This window comes from Hyla sarda, chromosome 8 (assembly GCF_029499605.1).
Source record: "Hyla sarda isolate aHylSar1 chromosome 8, aHylSar1.hap1, whole genome shotgun sequence".
NCBI lineage: Eukaryota > Metazoa > Chordata > Amphibia > Anura > Hylidae > Hyla > Hyla sarda.
In genome coordinates this window covers 222008181-222029990 of record NC_079196.1, presented here as the reverse complement: position 1 = coordinate 222029990, position 21810 = coordinate 222008181, and the positions used below count along the sequence as shown (strand labels likewise).

At 43.2% G+C, this 21810-nt stretch overlaps 1 protein-coding gene across 2 annotated transcripts in view; it reads right to left on the bottom strand.

Annotated features, from left to right (window-relative positions):
- Nucleotides 1-2177: 2177 nt before the first annotated feature.
- Nucleotides 2178-21810, bottom strand: part of FBXL16 (F-box and leucine rich repeat protein 16) — a 54475-nt gene continuing 34842 nt past the window's right edge. For both annotated transcript variants that reach the window (XM_056534900.1, XM_056534901.1), the window contains exons 2-6: nt 14220-14918; nt 10174-10682; nt 7619-7703; nt 4105-4168; nt 2178-4000 (exon numbers count right to left, since the gene is read on the bottom strand). In XM_056534900.1, the coding sequence (XP_056390875.1) occupies nt 3852-4000; nt 4105-4168; nt 7619-7703; nt 10174-10682; nt 14220-14906 (1494 nt within the window). In that variant the 5' untranslated portion in view covers nt 14907-14918 and the 3' untranslated portion in view covers nt 2178-3851. The remainder of the gene's footprint in view (nt 4001-4104; nt 4169-7618; nt 7704-10173; nt 10683-14219; nt 14919-21810) is intronic.

The window sequence follows — 21810 nt, the reverse complement described above, 5'->3', positions numbered from 1 at the left end:
TCAAGTAATACTACTGCAAAGTGGCCAATGTTATACAGTGCTCAAATAATACTACTGAAAAGTGGCCAATGTCATACAGTGCTCAAATAATACTACTGAAAAGTGGCCAATGTTATACAGTGCTCAAATAATACCGGTGAAAAGTGTCCAACGTCATACAGTGCTCAAATAATACTACTGCAAAGTGTCCAATGTCATATAGTGCTCAAATAATACTACTTAAAAGTGTCCAATGTCATACAGTGCTCAAATAATACTACTGCAAAGTGTCCAATGTCATATAGTGCTCAAATAATACTACTGCAAAGTGTCCAATGTCATATAGTGCTCAAATAATACTACTTAAAAGTGTCCGATGTCATACAGTGCTCAAATAATATAACTGCATAATGTCCAATGTCATACAGTGCTCAAATAATACTACTGCAAAGTGTCCAATGTCATACAGTGCTCAAATAATACTACTGCAAAGTGTCCAATGTCATATAGTGCTCAAATAATACCGCTGCAAAGTGTCCAATGCCATACAGTGCTCAAATAATACTACTGCAAACTGGCCAATGTCATACCGTGCTCAAGTAATACTACTGCAAAGTGGCCAATGTCATACAGTGCTCAAATAATACTACTGAAAAGTGTCCAATTTTATACAGTGCTCAAATAATACTACTGCAAACTGGCCAATGTCATACAGTGCTCAAATAATACTACTGAAAAGTGGCCAATGTTATACAGTGCTCAAATAATACCGGTGAAAAGTGTCCAACGTCATACAGTGCTCAAATAATACTACTGCAAAGTGTCCAATGTCATATAGTGCTCAAATAATACTACTTAAAAGTGTCCAATGTCATACAGTGCTCAAATAATATAACTGCAAAATGTCCAATGTCATACAGTGCTCAAATAATACTACTGCAAAGTGTCCAATGTCATACAGTGCTCAAATAATACTACTGCAAAGTGTCCAATGCCATACAGAACTCAAATAATACTACTGCAAAGTGTCCAATGCCATACAGTGCTCAAGTAATACCACTGCAAAGTGTCCAATGTCATACAGTGCTCAAATAATACCACTGCAACGTGTCCAATGTCATACAGAACTCAAATAATACAGCTGCAAAGTGTCCAATGTCATACAGTGCTCAAATAATACTACTGCAAAGTGTCCAATGTCATATAGTGCTCAAATAATACTACTGCAAAGTGTCTAATGTCATACAGTGCTCAAATAATAACACGGCAAAGTGTCCAATGTCATACAGTACTCAAATAATGCTACTGAAAAGTGTCCAGTGCCATACAGTGCTCAAATGATACTACTGCAAAGTTTCCAATGTTATACAGCGCTCAAATAATACTACTGCAAAGTGTCCAGTGCCATACAGTGCTCAAATAATACTGCTACAAAGTGTCCAACGTCATACTGCGCTCAAATAATACTACTGCAAAGTGTCCAGTGCCATACAGTGCTCAAATGATACTACTGCAAAGTGTCCAATGTCATACAGTGCTCAAATAATACTACTGCAAAGTGGTCAATGTCATATAGTGCTCAAATAATACTACTGCAAAGTGGCCAATGCCATACAGAGCTCAAGTAATACTACTGAAAAGTGTACAATGTCATACAGTGCTCATATAATACTACTGAAAAGTGTCCACTGTGATACAGTGCTCAAATAATACTACTGCAAAGTGGCCAATGTCATACAGCTCTCAAGTAATACTACTGCAAAGTGTCCAATGTCATACAGTGCTCAAATAATACTACTGCAAAGTGTCCAATGTCATACAGTGCTCAAATAATACTACTGCAAAGTGTCCAATGTCATATAGTGCTCAAATAATACCGCTGCAAAGTGTCCAATGCCATACAGTGCTCAAATAATACTACTGCAAAGTGTCCAATGTCATACAGTGCTCCAATAATACTGCTGCAAGGTGGTCAATGTCATACAGCGCTCAAATTATACTACTGCAAAGTGACCAATGTCATACAGTGCTCAAATAATATAACTGTATTACAAATAAAAGCACCATACAGTGCCAAAATAACAGTAAAATGCAGAATAAGTGCTGTAAGTGATGTGAGGGCTGATCTCTTGCACTCGCTACTTGCAAACGTAGTAGGAGACACGAGCAGATAGATGAGACAGAGACAGGCAGCCATGTTCCTCTGCATGAAAACTCGGAATTCTTATATATTTTAATATATTTAAAGCATGGTGAAAAAACAGCACAAGATTGTTCCATAGACAGTGCTCTCCAGAACTGAGAGGAGTCCGAAGAAGAGACAGGAGGAGAGAAACATGCTGGGAATGGGCCAGAACATGGGACACGCATACATAGAGACAGACCGTGGTATATGGGAAGATGAGAGAGAGAGAGGATGAGAGGGGCGATACCTAGAGAGAAGGAATCATCCATGGACAGAGAACAGAAAGGAATGTCTGATTGTATGTGAACCCCTGAAGCTTCCTTTTTACTATCACGTCATGTGACGTCTCACGGTTCTCGTGAACTCAGAACAAAGGTGTCAAAAATCACAAATGTTGTAAGAACAAAAAAAAAACACACTGCTTGTCCCTGGTCTTCTGGGGTGGCCGGTGATGGAGGGGAGAGATGAACAGGAATGTCCTCCATCTTGATGAAAGCAGTGAATCGAGCAACAGCATCAATGTACAGGCACTAGGGCAAGCCGGGAAGATGTACAAGGGACGGAACCTCTCCCGATCCAAGCAAAAAGGTTTATACAAGGTATCTCCTGCCTTATGTCCCTCTGGTCAGAGTCTACACCACATGGTACAGTCTACCCTACACGTCTGGTGGCATCAACATCAATCAAGATACGGCACAACGACAACCCAATGCCAACCAAGATCTTCTTGTAGGTAGAAAGTTGCAGGAAATCGACTCAACCTAACAGACCTTTGGTGGTCCTCCATTATTTCAGGTCTAATGTCTTGGCCAAATTGAAGTTTTCACTTATGTGCCACCACTACCGCAACTTCTTCAGGACACTCAGGTCACCAAAACCATTGTGAAGGTGGTTCCTCTAGGACAAGATATCGAAACGTTGAGCAAGAAGTAGCAACAGGCAGATGTTGGAGATGTCTACACTATATATAGAGACCAGAGGTCGACAAAGTGTTAAAAAAAAAGAAAGGCGGCATGAGATTGTGGTACAGAATGGAACTTTCCAACTACTCCATCTGAACTGGAGCCATAAGGTGGAGTTCGGACTTTACAACAACCAATCGAAACCTTTCTAAAGAACTTTCCGTATCGAGAAGAAACCCCATAATCCAGCTGAAACTCTTCTTCTTCTTCTTCTTCATACCGTTGGTACTGTATTCTTTGATGTTTCCAATTTTTGGGATATATTTAAAAATAAATCCAGAATCAATGACCATCCAGAAGTAAACAACCGAAAAAGAATCATCTTCGAAAGCATTAGGAACCAGACTATGGAGGACCACCACTGGAACTGGAAGCAACACTCCACAATGGGCAGCACTCCACCTCACACCATAGAATCCTTGCAGAGAGAACGTCGATGGGGTTTCGGATGGGAGCCGGCTCTACTTGTTGTGAGTATCAATCCACGACAGAGAAGACAAGAGATGAGGCGTGGGAAATAATACAACCCTGACTTCGGGACATGGAATGAGGTCTTCACAAACCGGAGCGTCAAACATCTCCCAGGATCTTGCTCCCTTTTTGCTTTGTCAGCAAATCAATGACTCGGGTGTCAGAACCCCCCGCAGCCAAAGTCTCCGGTCGGTGCTGGGAATGGTTTCGGAGGAGACGGCTCGAATATTGTTGAACATCTCGGCTCCGGCTGGTTACTCGATCACCACGCAGCGAGGCAGGTGCTGGGAGTAGTACTTGAAAAGCTCCGGAGTGGCACCAGGACAGTTGGTCAATTCCAGTTCTTCTAGGTCCTGAAGCTGAACGAGACCCGAAAGGCCGGTGGTGGTGAGAAGAGGACAACCTGTGGGGAGACACCAAGAATGATGAGTATCTTCAGAACCGCAACATCCGGCACACAGTACTACAACCACCATCATATAAACGGAGCCAAGATCCTCCACTTACCGGCCAGAGATAAGAGACGTAAACTTTTCATACCCAGGAGATGCTTCAGACCAAAATCCTGTACCTAAAACACAAGACGATGCTTCAATGACCAGATTCATCTAGGATTTAGAGCAGTGTTTCCCAACCAGGTGCCTCCAGCTGTTGCAAAACTACAACTCTCAGCATGCCCGGACAGCCTTTGGCTGTCCGGGCATGCTGGGAGATGTAGTTTTGCAACTGCTGGAGGCACCCTGGTTTGGAAACACTGATTTAGAGTATCACACATGATAGGCATAGATGTAGCAGCACAGAATCACACATTTTTAGTGAGTAAACATTCACAGTGCAGGGAGAAAAAGTAAGTGGACCCTTTGGGATGTCCTCCTGGGGTTTTGATTCTGGTCTGATTGTTCTCTAAGTCACAATCATAGACACACATAGTATAACTACACTCTGAGCACACAGTTGTACTATTTACTATTTTTAGTGAGTAAACATTCACAGTGCAGGGAGAAAAAGTAAGTGAACCCTTTGGGATGTCCTCCTGGGGTTTTGATTCTGGTTTGATTGTTCTCTAAGTCACAATCATGGACATACATAGTATAACCCCACTCTGAACACACAGTTGTACTATTTACTATTTTTAGTAAATAAACAATCACAGTGCAGGGAGAAAAAGTAAGTGAACCCTTTGGGATGTCCTCCTGGGGGTTCTGAGTCTGGTTTGATTGTTCTCTAAGTCACAATCATAGACACACATAGTGTAACTACACTCTGAACACACAGTTGTACTATTTACTAATTTTAGTGAGTAAATATCAACAGTGCAGGGAGAAAAAGTAAGTGAACCCTTTGGGATGTCCAATTGAGGGTTCTGATTCTGGCTTGATTGTTCTCTAAGTCACAATCATAGACACACATAGTATAACTACACTCTGAGCACACAGTTGTACTATTTACTATTTTTTGTGAGTAAACATTCACAGTGCAGGGAGAAAAAGTAAATGAACCCTTTGGGATGTCCTCCTGGGTTTCTAATTCTGGTTTGAATGTTCTCTAAGACACAATTATGGACACACACAGTGTAACTAAGCTCTGAACCCACAGTTGTACTAATGATGTCTTTTAGTGAGTAAACATTAGGGAGTATTCTGCTTCCTGAACAGGACGGAGCCCATCGGCGGTGTGAACGAGCACGTAGACAACTGGTTGTGTGTCGTCTATAGATGTTTGTGACCAGATTTTAAAGGATGAATGTGGCGGAAAACTTTTCCCTTCCCCTGTGCCCGGGCTGCAAAAACTACATTCCCCCGTTGCGGCGGTATCGGCATCGCCTCAGCCTGGGCCCCTCCTTCTCCCTGCTGCCCGTGCTCCTTACATGACTGTGCGCTCAACCTATTACGGGCCGAGGTCGGACATCGCTGCGGCCGGCAATATAATGACTGCAGTGCGTGCGACGTTCCGAGGATAAGAAGCATGGACCCGAGCAGTGCCGGAGGAACGGGACGCCGATACCGCTGCAACGGGGAATGTAGGAAGGTGAGTTAAAGATAGTTTTGTAGTTTTTGCAGCCCGGGCATTTCAACTTTAATTGTAACTAATACAGAAATCCAGGAAATTCCAATGGGGGTCACTTACTTATTTCTTACAACAGAACAGTGTCACACAAGAGAGGCTTAGATACACCAGCCCAGCAAAAGGTATCACACATGACAGGCTTAAAGGAGTACTGCGGTGGAAAACTTTTTTTTTTTTTAAATGAACTGGTGCCAGAAAGTTAAACAGATTTGTAAATTACTTCTATTTAAAAATGTTAATCCTTTAAGTACTTATTAGCAGCTGTACTGTATGCTACAGAGGAAATTCTATTATTTTTTTATTTAGTTTTTTTTCTTGTCCACAGTGCTCTCTGCTGACACCTCTGTCCGTATCAGGAACTGTCCAGAGCAGGAGAGGTTTGCTATGGGGATTCTCTCCTGCTCTGGACAGTTCCTGATACGGACATCAGGTGTCAGCAGATAGCATTGTTGACAGGATAAAAAAGAAATTCAAAAAGAAAAGAATTTCCTCTGTAGCATACAGCTGCTAATAAGTACTGGAAGGGTAAAGATTTTTTTTTAATAGAAGTCATTTACAAATCTGTTCAACTTTCTGGCACCAGTAGATTTAAAAGAAAATGTTTTCCACCGGAGCACCCCTTTAAGGGGTTAAAGACGTTTTCCTTTTATAATTGATGAAAAGTGACTTGTAAAATTTTAAATAAAATTTTATAGAATATATATAAATAATTTCGATACATACCTTTACCTTTAAAGGGGTTGTCCAGGAATAGAAAAACATAGCTGCTTTCTTCCATGAACAGCGCCACTCTTGTCCTCAGGTTGCGTAAGGTATTGCAGCTCAGTTCCATTGAAATGAATGAAGCTGAGCTGTAATACCATACACAACCTGAGGACAGGGGTGGCACTGTTTTTTTTTATTTATTTTTTTATAGAAGAAAGCAACGCTAGTGCTGGACAATCTGTTTTAATACATTGAGCTCAGCAGACAAAAAACATTCATAATAGGATTAGATACAATATCGCAAGGCTAAAATATCCTGGCTCAATAGATGAGTCTATACATAAATGAAAGGATTAGATACAGTAGCTCAGCAGACAGTATCACACATGATAGTGTAAAATGGTAGAATTAGGCTGCATTCACACCACGCTTTTGCATTATAGTTCCCATATATGTTTTCAATGTGAAAACCGTACGCCAAACCATGCATCCATTTTGCGTCTTGTCCCTTTTTTTCCCATACCCAAAACCGTAGCCTACCACGGTTTTTGGTCCGGGTGAAAAACAGTATTAGGGTACGTTCACACTGGCGGATTTATTTGCGTGTTTCCCGCTGCGTATTTGGGAGCGGGCTCTTCTCGGCCGTCCGCTGCGGAAAATCCGCCGCAAGCCCCACTAAAGTCAGTAGGGTCTGCGACGGATTTTCCACTGCGTAAATTCCGCCGCGGAAAATCTGCTGCGGACAGCCGAGAAGAGCTCGCCCCCTTTCAAATACGCAGCGGGAAACCTGCAAATAAATCCGCCCGTGTGAACGTACCCTTAAACCATATACGTTTTTTTTTTTTTAACATAGGAGTCAATGGGAACCGTACAGAACTATGTGCATACGGTTCCATCCGGTTTTCACCATACGGTTTTTGACTTTGCACAGTTTTTTTTTTTTGGGAATTTCAATCAAACAAGTGAAACTTTATTAATAATGGAGTGAAAAGTAAAAAATGTATCAGTTTTTTTTTCTTAAAAAACAGATGCAACCGGACATCATTTTTCAAACCGTATTTGTTTTGTTTTTTCGTTTTCTTTTACTGTATATGGGTTAAAATTTGTACACACGTTTTGATACAGTTTAGTCGGGTTTTGAGGAATCTGTTTTTCATCAAAAACCTGATACGGGAACTGTATTGCAAAAACGTGGTGTGAATGATGTACTACATTGGATATGGAGGCTACAGTGTAGCGGTGGTTTTACCTGGCAGCACCAGCGGAGGTACAGGGTGCGGAGTGAGGACATTGTGGACAGGTAGCTAAGTCCGGTGTCTGTGATCCGCACACACCTGAGGAGAGAAACACCAATACCCATTATATCCCCTTCATTGTGTGCGAGCAGGGTGCCGCTGCCAGTAACCCCAGGATTCATTTACAGTCAGTCTTCTCATTAAAACATTGTATTATATAGATTAGTGCAGTGTTTCCCAACCTGGGTGCCTCCTGCTGCTGCAAAACTACAACTCCCAGCATGCCCGGACAGCCTCTGGCTGTCCGGGCATGCTGGGAGTTGTAGTTTTGCAATAGCTGGAGGCACCCTGGTTGGGAAACCCTGTATTAATTTTTTTTTAGGTCTTTATAAGTCACCTGGTGCCAGAAAGTTAAACAGATTTGTAAATGACTTCTATTAAAAAAAAATCTTTACCCTTCCAGTACTTATTAGCAGCTGTATGCTATAGAGGAAATTCTTTTCTTTTTGAATTTCTTTTCTGTCTTGTCCACAGTGCTCTCTGCTGTCACCTGATGCCCGTATCAGGAACTGTCCAGAGCAGGAGGAAAATCCTCATAGCAAACCTATGCTGCTCTGGACAGTTCCTGACATGGACAGAGGTGTCAGCAGAGAGCACAGTGGACAAGACAAAAAAGAAATTCAAAAAGCAAAGAATTTCCTCTGTAGCATACAGCTGCTAATAAGTACTGAAAGGATTAAGATTTTTAAATAGAAGAAATGTACAAATCTGTTTAACTTTCTGGCACCAGTTGATTAAAAAAAAAAAAAAAAAAAAGTTACCCTTCCAGTACTTTTTAGCAGCTGTATGCTACAGAGGAAATTCTTTGATTTTTTAATTTCTTTTTTTTTGTCTTGTCCACAGTGCTCTCTGCTGACACCTCTGTCCGTGCCAGGAACTGTCCAGAGCAGGAGAGGTTTGCAATTGGGATTTTCTCCTGCTCTAGACAGTTCCTGATATGGGCATCAGGTGTCAGCAGAGAGCACTGTGGACAAGACAAAAAAAGAAATTCAAAAAGAACAGAATTTCCTCTGTAGCATACAGCTGCTAATAAGTACAGGAAGAGTAAAGATTTTTTTAATAGAAGTCATTTACAAATCTGTATAACTTTCTGGCACCAGTTGACTTATAAAGACCTAAAAAAAAATGTTTTCCACTGGAGTACCCCTTTAAAGGGGTACACAGATAAAAATATACCATAAAAAAATGCTGCAGTATAGAGAATTGCTAACCTGTCCGCCCCAGTTCTTAGTCTTGTTCCTAGTTGGGCAGTTGCTCAGTACTACAATTCCCAGAATGCATTGCTTTCTCTCTTAATCACTGTCCTCCTACCCTGCCTACTCCCCTCCCACAGCACTCCTGCCAGTTCCCCGCCCAGAGCGATTGCAGAATATCTTATTTCACAGCAGACTATGGCCCAATTAGGGAAGTTGCAACACCTGCTATGCATTCCCTGTCTGCTCCTCTGCCTGTGACATTGTTCAGCACAAGGTAGCATGCTGTAACCACACCTCAATCTTTTTTTAAATGTCCCAATAAGCTGGGAACTGCTGAGAGAACACCACACTGATAATGATAGGACTACACAACTTTCTGTATGGAAAGAGGGAGAAGTTGAAGAGCTGCTGAGACAACACCACACTGACAATGAGAAGGATACACAATTTCCTGTCAGGAGAGGAAGAGCAAGGAAGCTGCTGAGACAACGCCACACCGACAATGAGAGGACAACACAACCTCCTGTCAGGAGAGAAGGAGGAGCCAGGGATCAGCTGTGACAACATCACACTGATAATGAGAGGACTACACAACTTTCTGTATGGAGAGAGGGAGAAGGGGAAGAGCTGCTGAGACAACACCACACTGACAATGAGAGGACAACACAGCTTCCTGTCAGGAGAGAGGGAGAAGTTGGGGAGCTGCTGGAACAACACCACAGTGATAATGAGAGGACAACACAACTTCCTGTCAGGACAGAAGGAGGAGCAGGGGAGCTACTGAGACAACACCACACTGATATTGAGAAGACAACACAACTTCCTGTCAGGAGAGAGGCAGAAGTCAGGAAGCTGCTGAAACAATAACACATTGACAATAAGAGGACTACACAACTTCCTGTAAAGAGAGAGGGAGAAGTTGGGGGGCTGCTAAGACAACACAACACTGACAATGAGGGGATTACACAACTTTCTGTCAGGAGAGAGGGAGGAGCTGTGGAAGCTGCCAGGACAACACCACACTGACATTGAGAGGACTACACAACTTCCTGTCAGGGGTAAATGACACTAAAGCACACTGAAGCCAGTAAACTTTGCCATAACATTATATTAGTAAGTTACTGTAAATATCTTAGGGTGATTTTATTTAAATACACGGCACCGGAATACCCCTTTAGTTAATCGCAGTGGTGTAAAGTGGTACTGCAAGTCACAGAGTAAGGCTGATAAAGGGGGCTTCTCCAGTAAATCAAGACAACTTACATGGTTGAGGTTGGTTTGAGAATGACTACTTGATCCGCCCCAGCACCCACCTGTCCAGGACCAGCTCCTCCAGCTTGTGCAGGTCACACGCGATGTACTCCAGGGCGGTGTCTGTGAGTCGGGGGCACCAGGACAGGTCCAGGCCTCGCAGTCTCCGCAGGTTCTCAGCCACCAGCTCCACCCCGTCATCTGTGACTTTCGAGCACCCCGAGAGGCTGAGGACAGTCAGGTTGGGCAGGCTGTGGACCACATTGACCACCCCGTGGTTGGTGATCTCCCAGCAGGAGTGGAGGCGCAGCGTATGTGTGGCGCGGCCCTGTTTGGCAGTGAAGTATGCCAGCGCCGTGTCCGTTACGTGGTAGGCCTGTAGGTTCAGCTCGCCCAGGTTGGGGAGGAGCTGGGAGATGGCGGCCACGGCGTCATCCGCCACATTGATACAGTCACTGACACTCAGAGAAGTGATGCGTCCGTGTAAGCTGGACCAAAGGCCGGCCTCCGTGAAGTCATTACACCCCGACAGCTCCAGGCGGACCACCCCCTGCATCTGCTCCAGCATCACCTGCGGGGGGCACCAGACATCATACAGTTTGTTACAATGTATCAGTGCGGACAATCCTCTGTAAGCCAATCATGTCAGCAGTCTGATGCTTTGTTACAATGTATCAGTGCGGACAATCCTCTGTAAGCCAAACATGTCAGCAGTCTGATGCTTTGTTACAATGTATCAGTGCGGACAATCCTCTGTAAGCCAAACATGTCAGCAGTCTGATGCTTTGTTACAATGTATCAGTGTGGACCAGTGTTTCCCAACCAGGATGCCTCCAGCTGTTGCAAAACTACAACTCCCAGCATGCCCGGACAGCCTTTCGCTGTCCGGGCATGCTGGGAGTTGTAGTTTTGCAACAGCAGGAGGCACCCTGGTTGGGAAACACTTATGTGGACAATCCTCTGTAAGCCAATCATGTATGAAGTCTGATGTTTTTTTTTACAATGTATCAGTGTGGACAATCCTCTGTAAGCCAATCATGTCAGCAGTCTGATGCTTTGTTACAATGTATCAGAATCAGACTAATTGGCTACCTGTGAAATAGATCCTTGTGTGTGTGAGTATTATACTGAGCCCCAGGGGGACAGGGACAGATGTGATCATCTCTACAGAGGTGCTGAGAAAAACAAACATAATGTTACTGCAGTACCTTCATTTACCACCGGGTGGCGATAAAAACTTCCATGCACTATATATAGTGGTCAGCATCACCTGTACTATTTAAAATAATGTCAACAGTGAAGGGCGCCCCCTATATCTTCATTATTAGTAGTTATATTCTTGTATATAGGAGCGATATTATAGTAGTTATATTCTTGTATATAGGAGCGATATTATAGTAGTTATATTCTTGTATATAGGAACAGTATTATAGTAGTTATATTCTTGTATATAGGAGCAGTATTATAGTAGTTATATTCTTGTATATAGGGGGCAGTATTATAGTAGTCATATTCTTGTATTTATGAACAGTATTATAGTAGTTATATTCTTGTATATAGTAGGCAGTATTATAGTAGTTATATTCTTGTGTATAGGAGCAGTATAATAGTAGTTATATTCTTGTATATAGGAGCAGTATTATAGTAGTTATATTCTTGTATATAGGAGCAGTATTATAGTAGTTATATTCTTGTATATAGGAGCGATATTATAGTAGTTATATTCTTGTATATAGGAGCAGTATTATAGTAGTTATATTCTTGAATACAGGGGCAGTATTATAGTAGTTATATTCTTGTATATCGGAGCAGTATTATAGTAGTTATATTCTTGTATATAGGAGCAATATTATAGTAGTTATATTCTTGTATATAGGGGCAGTATTATAGTAGTTATATTCTTGTATATAGGAGCAGTATTATAGTAGTTATATTCTTGTATATAGGAGGCAGTATTATAGTAGTTATATTCTTGTATATAGGAGGCAGTATTATAGTAGTTATATTCTTGTATATAGGAGCAGTATTATAGTAGTTATATTCTTGTATATAGGAGCAGTATTATAGTAGTTATATTCTTGTATATAGGAGCAGTATTATATTAGTTATATTCTTGTATATAGGAGCAGTATTATAGTAGATATATTCTTGTATATAGGAGCAGTATTATAGTAGTTAGTAGTTACTGGTATTGTCACAATAGTGCTATGCTTTGCTGCGGCCATTGCTGCTGTGGCGCCATGTCTGTGGGGAGGCGAAGCCCAGGGTCTGGTTCGGGTGGCACTGGGGCTGCTCTGCCAGTGGGTCGTTCCCCCTGTGGGCACTGGTGTTGGGGCAATGGTGGTCGCCACTCTGTGCAGCGCCATTTTATGCTAGGGATATTAGGGACCAGCTACTTACAGGTGGCTGTGGCTAGCAGGCTTGCACTTCATGATCATCAAGTACACTAACCACCTCTTAGTTTAATGTTACTGAGAAGCATTATAGAAGTTATACAGACGAGGCAAAAAAGTATTTAGTCAGCCACCAATTGTGCAAGTTCTCCCAATTATAAAGATGAGAGAGGCTGTAATTTTCATCATAGGTTATAACCTCAACTATGAGAGACAGAATGAGAAAAAAAATCCATAAAATCACATTGTCTGATTTTTAAAGAATTTATTTGCAAATTATGGTGGAAAATAAGTATTTGGTCACCTACAAACAAACAAGATTTCTGTCTCTCACAGACCTGTAACTTCTTCTTTAAGAGTCTCCTCTGTCTTCCACTCGTTACCTGTATTAATGGCTCCTGTCTGAACTTGTTATCAGTATAAAAGACACCTGTCCACAACCTCAAACAGTCACACTCCAAACTCCACTATCGCCAAGACCAAAGAGCTGTCGAAGGACACCAGAAACAAAATTGTAGACCTGCACCAGGCTGGGGAGACTGAATCTGCAATAGGCAAGCAGCTTGGTGGGAAGTAATCAACTGTGGGGGCAATTATTAGAAAATGGAAGACCTACAAGAGCACTGATAATCTCACTCGATCTGGGGCTCCATGCAAGATCTCACCCATTGGTGTCAAAATGATCATGAGTACGGTGAGCAAAAATCCCAAAACCACACAGGGGGATCTAGTGAATGACCTGCAGAGAGCTGGGACCAAAGTAACAAAGGCAACCATCAGTAACACACTACGCCACCAGGGGCTCAAATCATGCAGTGCCAGACGTGTTCCCCTCTGCTTAAGCCAGTACATGTCTTGGCCCGTCTGAAGTTTGCTAGAGAGCATTTGGATGATCCAGAAGATGATTGGGAGAATGTCATATGGTCAGATGAAACCAAAGTAGAACTTTTTGGTAAAAACTTAACTCGTCGTGTTTGGAGGAGAAAGAATGCTGAGTTGCATCCAAAGAACACCATACCTACTGTGAAGCATGGGGGGTGGGAACATCATGTTTTGGGGCTGTTTTCTGCCAAGGGACCAGGACAACTGATCTGTGTAAAGGAAAGATTGTATCGTGATATTTTGAGTGAAAACCTCCTTCCATCAGCAAGAGCATTGAAGATAAAACGTGGCTTTCAGCATGACAATGATCTCAAACACACCGCCCAGGCAATGAAGGAGTGGCTTCAAGAAGCATTTCAAGGTCCTGGAGTGGCCTAGCCAGTCTCCAGATCTCAACCCCATAGAAAACCTTTGGAGGAAGGTGGAAGTCCATATTGCCCAGCGACAGCCCCAAAACATCACTGCTCTAGAGGAGATCTGCATGGAGGAATAGGCCAAAATACCAGCAACAGTGTGTGAAAACCTTGTGAAGACAGAAAACATGTGACCTCTGTCATTGCCAACAAAGGGGATATAACAAAGTATTGAGATGAACTTTTCTTATTGACCAAATAATTATTTTCCACCATAAGTTGCAAATAAATTCTTTAAAAATCAGACAATGTGATTTTATGGATTTTTTTCTCATTCTGTCTCATAGTTGAGGTTATGACGATGATGATAATTACAGCCTCTCATCTTTATAAGGGGGAGAACTTGTACAATTGGTGGCTGACTAAATGCTTTTCTGCCCCACTGTATTCTTGTACATAGGGGGCAGTATTCTTCCTTACCTCTAAGCCAGCATCTGTGATTGTTGACCTCTTCAGGCTCACAGACTTCACCCCCTTCTTAGACAAGGGGTAGTTGTCAATAAATTCACAGATATCCAGATCCGATACTCCAACCAAACAGAAGGAATCGAAACCGCGCACAGCGAATCCCTGCAGATTGACAAACTCCTTGTCCCCGGTGGGCAGGATATTGTACAGTTCCTTGGCATGTAGGACCGGCATCAGGCTCACCCAGAACCTTGGTTGGTACAGGACCCTCCTCCACGTCTTGCAGACCTGCGCAAGAACACACTTCTCACAAGCCGAGAAATAACAGAAAAGCCGGTTCAGGATCTTCTCCTCCAGGGCCAGGTGACAATCCATCCCCTGACCCTGCACTCTGTCCAGCGAGGGCCCACAGGGTACGGGTGGGTTGTCTTCTCCAGGGCTATGGCCCAGGGGGATATTGTGGGTGGGGGGAGGCGGCAGGATCGGTAACACTGAAGGGGGGACATGCTCTTGGTGCTTGGGGAAGGCTTGACTTAGTATGGATGGCACGGAGGGCGGCTGGCAGATACGGTTCTTGACGGCCGGTGTCCCTTTGGTTATGCTGGCGGAGCCCAGTCCATTGGTGGGACCAGGGATCTTCACTAGCCCGTTCCTCGGCAAGCATTGGGCCTTGGTGTCTCCGTTTGTTGTATTCGACATGATTTCAACTCGCTACAAGGAAAAGAAACAGAAGAAACTGGTCAGATTCAAGACAATACCAATAAAATCGCAATATAATTGAGTGCATTACACAGCAGGGGGCGATGAAGAGCACAGAACTAAGCTCCTCCCACAGGAAAGAACATATGAAATCTGTGTCTGAGACAGCAGGGGGCAGTGAAGAGCACAGAACTAAGCTCCTCCCACAGGAAAGAAAATATGAAATCTGTGTCTGAGACAGCAGGGGGCGATGAAGAGCACAGAACTAAGCTCCTCCCACAGGAAAGAACATATGAAATCTGTGTCTGAAACAGCAGGGGGCGATGAAGAGCACAGAACTAAGCTCCTCCCACAGTAAAAATATGAAATCTGTGTCTGAGACAGCAGGGGGTGGTGAAGAGCACAGAACTAAGCTCCTCCCACAGTAAAAATATTAAATCTGTGTCTGAGACTGCAGGGGGCGATGAAGAGCACAGAACTAAGCTCCTCCCACAGGAAAAAATATATGAAATCTGTGTCTGAGACTGCAGGGGGCGATGAAGAGCACAGAACTAAGCTCCTCCCACAGAAAAGATATGAAATCTGTGTCTGAGACAGCAGGTGGCGGTGAAGAGCACAGAACTAAGCTCCTCCCACAGTATAAATATGAAATCTGTGTCTGAGACAACAGGGGGTGATGAAGAGCACAGAGCTAAGCTCCTCCCACAGTAAAAATATGAAATCTGTGTCTGAGACAGCAGGGGGCAGTGAAGAGCACAGAACTAAGCTCCTCCCACAGGAAAACATATATGAAATCTGTGTCTGAGACTGCAGGGGGCGATGAAGAGCACAGAACTAAGCTCCTCCCACAGAAAAGATATGAAATCTGTGTCTGAGACAGCAGGGGGCGATGAAGAGCACAGAATTAAGCTCCTCCCACAGTAAAGAAAATAGGAAATCTGTGTCTGAGACAGCAGGGGGCGATGAAGAGCACAGAACTAAGCTCCTCCCACAGGAAAGAATATATAAAATCTGTGTCTGAGACAGCAGGTGGCGGTGAAGAGCACAGAACTAAGCTCCTCCCACAGTATAAATAGGAAATCTGTGTCTGAGACAATAGGGGGCGATGAAGAGCACAGAACTAAGCTCCTCCCACAGTAAAGAGAATATGAAATCTGTGTTTTAGAACAATCAAATATGAATTTCGTAAAACCAAATTTCTCAAATATCATAACCACATGACTCAAGAATGATCCCCGACGTCAGTCGTATTAATATCGGCCATGGCTGGAGTGGCCCTTTAAAATCCCAGAAGAACCCCTATAATGCTAGAGCAGGGGTTTTCAAATTGTGAATGGCTAGATGCCGCAAAACTACAACTCCCAGCATGCCCGGACAGCTATTGGCTGTCCCGGCATGCTGGGAGTTGTAGTTTTTGCAACATCTGGGGGGCCACAGTTTGGAGACCACCACCGAAGTGTATAGCAGGGACACAGACAGATGCAGAAAGCTGGGAGAAGCCTGCGACCAGATGTTCACTCTCCATGGTGCTGAAATGCCGCTTCATATACACACGGCTGCTTACTGCAGTGCTTCTTAACCAGGGTGCCTCCAGCTGTTGCAAAATTACAACTCCCAGCATGCCCGGACAGCCAACGGCTGTCCGGGCATGCTGGGAGTTGTAGTTTTGCAACAGCTGGAGGCACCCTGGTTGGGAAACACTGACTTACCGTAATGTTCAGGGAAATATTCTGCAGCCTGTGGATCCATGACCGTACTCCGAGCATGCTGGGAGTTGTAGTCACAGGTAGTTATTACTAATCCAACCTTTATATATATATATATATATATATATATATATATATATATATATATTATATACACATGTGGTCACATACGTCCCTTCCTATCTGTAACACATCTCAGCCAATCAGCAGAGCCAATATGTGTCACGTGACCCTGCAGCCCTGACTCCAAGGAAACAGGAGGAGCGCTGTTGCTATGGAGCCAAAGGAACCAGCTCAGCTCTCCTTGTTGCCTGACTTTGGGGACAGATTTAGCATGCGCACTTGCGCCCCCTAGTATTGCTTCAATTGGTCATTAAAGGGGTACTCCGGTGGAAAACTTTTTTTTTTTTTTTAAATCAACTGGTGGCAGAAAGTTAAACAGATTTGTAAATTACTTCTATTAAAAAAATCTTAATCCTTCCAGTACTTCTTAGCGGCTGTATACTACAGAGAAAATTATTTTCTTTTTGAATTTCTCTTCTGTCACGACCACAGTGCTCTCTGCTGACACCTCTGTCCATTTTTGGAACTGTCCAGAGCAGGAGAAAATCCCCATAGCAAACATATGCTGCTTTGGACAGTTCCTAAAATGGACAGCAGCGGTCAGCAGAGAGCATTGTGGTCATGACAGAAGAGAAATCAAAAAAGAAAAGCATTTCCTCTGTAGTATACAGCCCCTAAAAAGTACTGGAAGGATTAAGATTTTTTTTAATAGAAGTAATTTACAAATCTGTTTAACTTTCTGTTGATTTAAAGTTTTCCACAGGAGTACTGAGTATTAAGGAATCCTATCTAACCACGCCCATTTTTAAAATTTTTGCTTTTGTTTTTTCCTCCTCGTCTTCTTATAGCCATAACACTTTTCATTTTCCACCTATAGACCTATACGAGCTTGTGTTTTGCGCCACCATTTGTACCACCAAATCTACAGTGAAACAAAACAAAACAAAAATATAATTATAATAATAATAAAATATATATATATTGGTACATATGACACATCGGGGGAGGTTTATTAAAACCTGTGAAAAGGAAAAGTCGACCTGTTGCCCATAGCAACCAATGAGATCGCTTCTTTCATTTTCAAAAAGGCCTCTGAAAAATGAAAGTAGCGATCTGATTGGTTGCTATGGGCAACTGGTCAGCTTTTCCTCTGGATAAATGTCCCCACTTATCATTATTCTGTAGGTCCATACGATTATAAAGAGACCCAATTTATATAGGTTTTGTTTTATTTGACTACTTTTAAAAATTTTATTTTAATTTTTTGCTTAAAATGTTCCTATTCTGACCCCTGTGACTCTTTTTTCCATATACAGAACCGTATAAGGGCTCATTTTTTGCACTGTGATCTGTAGTTTTATTGGTACCATGTATCTAAGGCTGGGTTCACACTACGATTTGTAACTACGGTTCCCGTATACGGCTGGGAGGAGGGGTGGGTGGGGCTTAATCGCGGCCGTATAGGGGAACCGTATTTAATGTATGTCTATGAGCCGACCGGAGTGAACCGCAGCCTCCGGTCGGCTGCTTTTTCGGCCGTATGCGGTTTCCCGACCGCAGGCAAAAACGTGGTCAACCACGATGAGTGCGGGCGCCGCGATTATGCCCCGCCCCCCTCCTCCCAGCCATATACGGGAACCGTAGTTACAAATCGTAGTGTGAACCCAGCCTAAGTCTGTTATCTGACAGACTGTCTGTAACGCCGGGTTCACACCACGTTTTTGCAGTACAGTTCCCGTATCAGGTTTTTGATGAAAAACTGATTCCTCAAAACCGGACTAAACTGTACGAAAACATGTGTACAGATTTTAACCCGTATACGGTTTGAAAAATGATGTCCGGTTGCATCCGTTCTTTAAGAAAAAAACCTATACGTTTTTAACTTTTCACTCCATTTTGAATAAAGTTTCACTTGTTTGATTGAATTCTAAGAAAAAAAAACTGTGCAAAGTCAAAACCCGCATGGTGAAAACCGGATGGAAGCATACGCACATACAGTTCTCTATGGTTCCCATTGACTCCCATGTTAAAATAAAACATATACTGTTTAATACGGTTTTTCACCTGGACCAAAAAACGTGGTAGACTACGGTTTTGGGTACGGGTAAAAAAAACTGACAAAACTGTATAAGAGGCAAAACGGACTAAACCGGATGATGCGTTTGACATACGGTTTACAATGTTAAGTCAATGCATACGGTTTGCTATACGGTTCCATACGGTTTTTAACTTGAAACCATATACGGGAACTGTATAGCAAAAACATGGTGTGAATGCACCCTTAAGCTGGTGTATCTAAGCTTATTGTGTGTGGTACTGTCTGCTGAGCTGCTGTATCTAAGCCCATCATGTGTGATATTATCTGCTGGGCCAGTGTATCTAAGATTATTATGTGTAATACTGACAGTAACTAAAATAGGCGATATTGTCTGTTGAGCCAGTGTATCTAAGCCTGTAATCTGAGATACTGCCTGTTAAACTGTTGTATCTACTCCTATCATGTGTCATACTGTCTGCTGTATCTAAGCAATCATATATAATTTTGCCTGCTGGGCTGCAGTAGCTAAGCCTTTTATGCATGGTACTATCTGCTGAGCTGCTGTATCTAAGCCTAGCATGTCTGTTACTGTCTCTAAGCTGCTGTATCCGAACCTGTCACGTGTGATACTGTCATCTGAGCCACTGTATCTAGGCAATCACGTGTGCTACTGTCAACTAAGCCACTGTAGCTAAGCCTATGATGTGTGATACCCTTTGCTTAGCTGCTGTATCTAAGCACTCACTTGTGATACTGTCTCTTAAAGGGTTACTCCGCTACACAGCATCTGGAACATTGAGTTCTGAACGCTATGTGCGGGCTTCCGTGTTCACGCCCGCCCCCTCGTGACGTCATGCCCCGTCATGTGACGTCACGTCCCGCCCACTTAATGCAAGTCTATGGGAGGGGGTGTGATGGCCGTCGCGCCCTCTTCCCATAGACTTTCATTGAGGGGGCAGGCCGTGATGTCACGAGGGGGCGGGTGTTAACACGGAAGCCCACACACAGCGTTCGGAACTCAATGTTCCGGACGCTGGGTAGCGGAGTAACCCTTTAAGCTGCTGCTTCTAAGCCTATCGTGTGTGACACCACTTGCTAAACCGCTGTATCTAAGCATATGATACTATCTGCTAAGCTGCTGTATCTAAGCCTATCACGTGTGATACTCTCTGCTAAAACCACTGTATCTCAGCTTATCATGTGTGACACCATATGCCAAGCCGCTGTATCTAAGCCTATCATGCTTGATACTATATGCTAAGATGCAGTATCTAAGCCTATCATAAAACCAAAACAAGACAATGATATAAATACATTGACTGAAAGGGGAGCGGCCATTTTTAAAAGTGGTCGTAAAAAATAAAAAGATGACTGCGCCGTGAGGATGGCGGCTATTTTCAGTCAGTCATGGAGCAGCGAGATGGCGGATCGATACCGCTACCTCCAGACAGGTTATATTATTTACACGCTCTAATACAGACGTGTGAGCGCTATTCATAAAGGGCCGTAAAGCAGATGTTCTGGGTTAACCCTCTCATCACTACAGTTTACCATACGGCACTCTCAGCCGACACATCTGCCTATCCTGGGGCCTAGGAGGTGAAGCCTCATATCATTGGTTCCTTGCCTGCTAAACTGCTGTATCTAAGCCCATCATGTATAATACCACATGCTAAGCCGCTGTATCTAAGCCTTTCATGTATAATACCACATTCTAAGCCGCTGTATCTAAGCCCATCATGTATAATACCACATGCTAAGCCGCTGTATCTAAGTCTTTCATGTATAATACCACATGCTAAGCACCTGTATCTAAGCCTGTCATATATAATACTACATGCTAAATCATTGTATCTAAGCTAATCATGTATAATACCACATGCTAAGCTGCTGTATATAAGCCCATCGTGTATAATACCACATGCTAAGCCGTTGTATCTAAGCCCATCATGTATAATACCACATGCTAAGCCGCTTTATCTAAGCCCATCATGTGTGACACTACCTGCAATGACCAATGTATCTAAGTCTCTCCTGTGTGATACTATCTCTTATGTGGCTGTATCTAAGCACATCATGTGTGATACTGTCCATCTCCCTATATCATAATGTTTGCTCTCAGCCTCTCTGACATTGTCATCGTAGTCGCTGTATCTAAGCCCATCATGTGTGATACTGTCCATATCCCTGTATCATAGTGTTTGGTCTCAGCCTCTCTGATATAGTCATCGCAGTCGTAGCCGCTGTATCTAAGCCCATCATGTGTGATACTGTCCACCTCCCTATATCATAGTGTTTGGTCTCAGCCTCTCTGACACTGTCATCGCAGTCATAGCCGCTGTATCTAAGCCCATCATGTGTGATACTGTCCACCTCCCTATATTATAGTGTATGGATTCTGTCACAGCAGTCGTAGCCACTGTATCTAAGCCCATCATGTGTGATACTGTCCACCTCCCTATATTATAGTGTATGGATTCTGTCATAGCAGTCGTAGTGGCTGTATCTAAGCCCATCATGTGTGATACTGTCCACCTCCCTATATTATAGTGTATGGATTCTGTCATCGCAGTCGTAGCCGCTGTATCTAAGACCATCATGTGTGATACTGTCCACCTCCCTATATTATAGTGTATGGATTCTGTCATCGCAGTCGTAGCCGCTGTATCTAAGCCCATCATGTGTGATACTGTCCACCTCCCTATATTATAGTGTATGGATTCTGTCACAGCAGTCGTAGCCGCTGTATCTAAGCCCATCATGTGTGATACTGTCCACCTCCCTATATTATAGTGTATGGATTCTGTCATCGCAGTCGTAGCTGCTGTATCTAAGACCATCATGTGTGATACTGTCCACCTCCCTATATTATAGTGTATGGATTCTGTCATCGCAGTCGTAGCCGCTGTATCTAAGCCCATCATGTGTGATACTGTCCACCTCCCTATATTATAGTGTATGGATTCTGTCACAGCAGTCGTAGCCGCTGTATCTAAGCCCATCATGTGTGATACTGTCCACCTCCCTATATTATAGTGTATGGATTCTGTCATCGCAGTCGTAGCCGCTGTATCTAAGACCATCATGTGTGATACTG